Below are 542 nucleotides of genomic sequence, written 5' to 3' on the forward strand. Positions count from 1 at the left end.
CAACTGTAAGGATAGGGAAAAGAAGGAAAGAGAAAGGGCGGAGGGGAAGCGCCTCGATGGTAGGAAGGAGGAGGGAGAGAAATGGGCCGGGAGAGAGGGAGGGACGGAGGGAGGGACGGAGGGAAGGAGGGAGGTTGAGGAAGTTCCGGGAAGGCAGTGGTCCCTGCAAGTCGGTGAGAAAATCGTCGCAAGAAAGAATTTCAATTCCTATTACTTTTCAAACATGTCCGTGACCGATTCGTCGGCATTTTTCGCGTCGCGGACGGAACGCGGCGCAGCCTCGAGGTCGTTAATGACGACGTGGGAGAGGGCGATACCAGGGGGGAGGAAGGAGGGGAAGGAAGGAGCGGTGGAGAAGAGGAGAAGAAGCCAGCGTCTGGCCAGTACAGAGACAAAGCAAATGTCAAAACTATTTGGAGCATCCATTCCATCTCTTCTTCTTGCATTGTGTTGCGTTCCGTTTTTTTTCCACTCCATACTACAGTGCTGCACCCGACTCCCGACCAGTCGCTTCCTCTCCCTCCTTCCCTGCCCCCTTTCCC

The 542-nt window shown here is 55.2% G+C and overlaps 1 protein-coding gene across 1 annotated transcript in view; it reads right to left on the reverse strand.

Annotated features, from left to right (window-relative positions):
• Positions 1 to 210: 210 nt before the first annotated feature.
• Positions 211 to 542, reverse strand: part of NGA_0418500 (uncharacterized protein) — a gene marked incomplete at both ends in the record, with an annotated part of 1,618 nt that continues 1,286 nt past the window's right edge. The window contains one exon of the mRNA XM_005854773.1: positions 211 to 376. Coding sequence (XP_005854835.1) covers positions 211 to 376 — 166 coding nt within the window. The remainder of the gene's footprint in view (positions 377 to 542) is intronic.

Source organism: Nannochloropsis gaditana (assembly GCF_000240725.1).
Source record: "Nannochloropsis gaditana CCMP526 unplaced genomic scaffold scaffold388, whole genome shotgun sequence".
In the NCBI taxonomy this organism is placed as follows: Eukaryota; class Eustigmatophyceae; order Eustigmatales; family Monodopsidaceae; genus Microchloropsis; species Microchloropsis gaditana.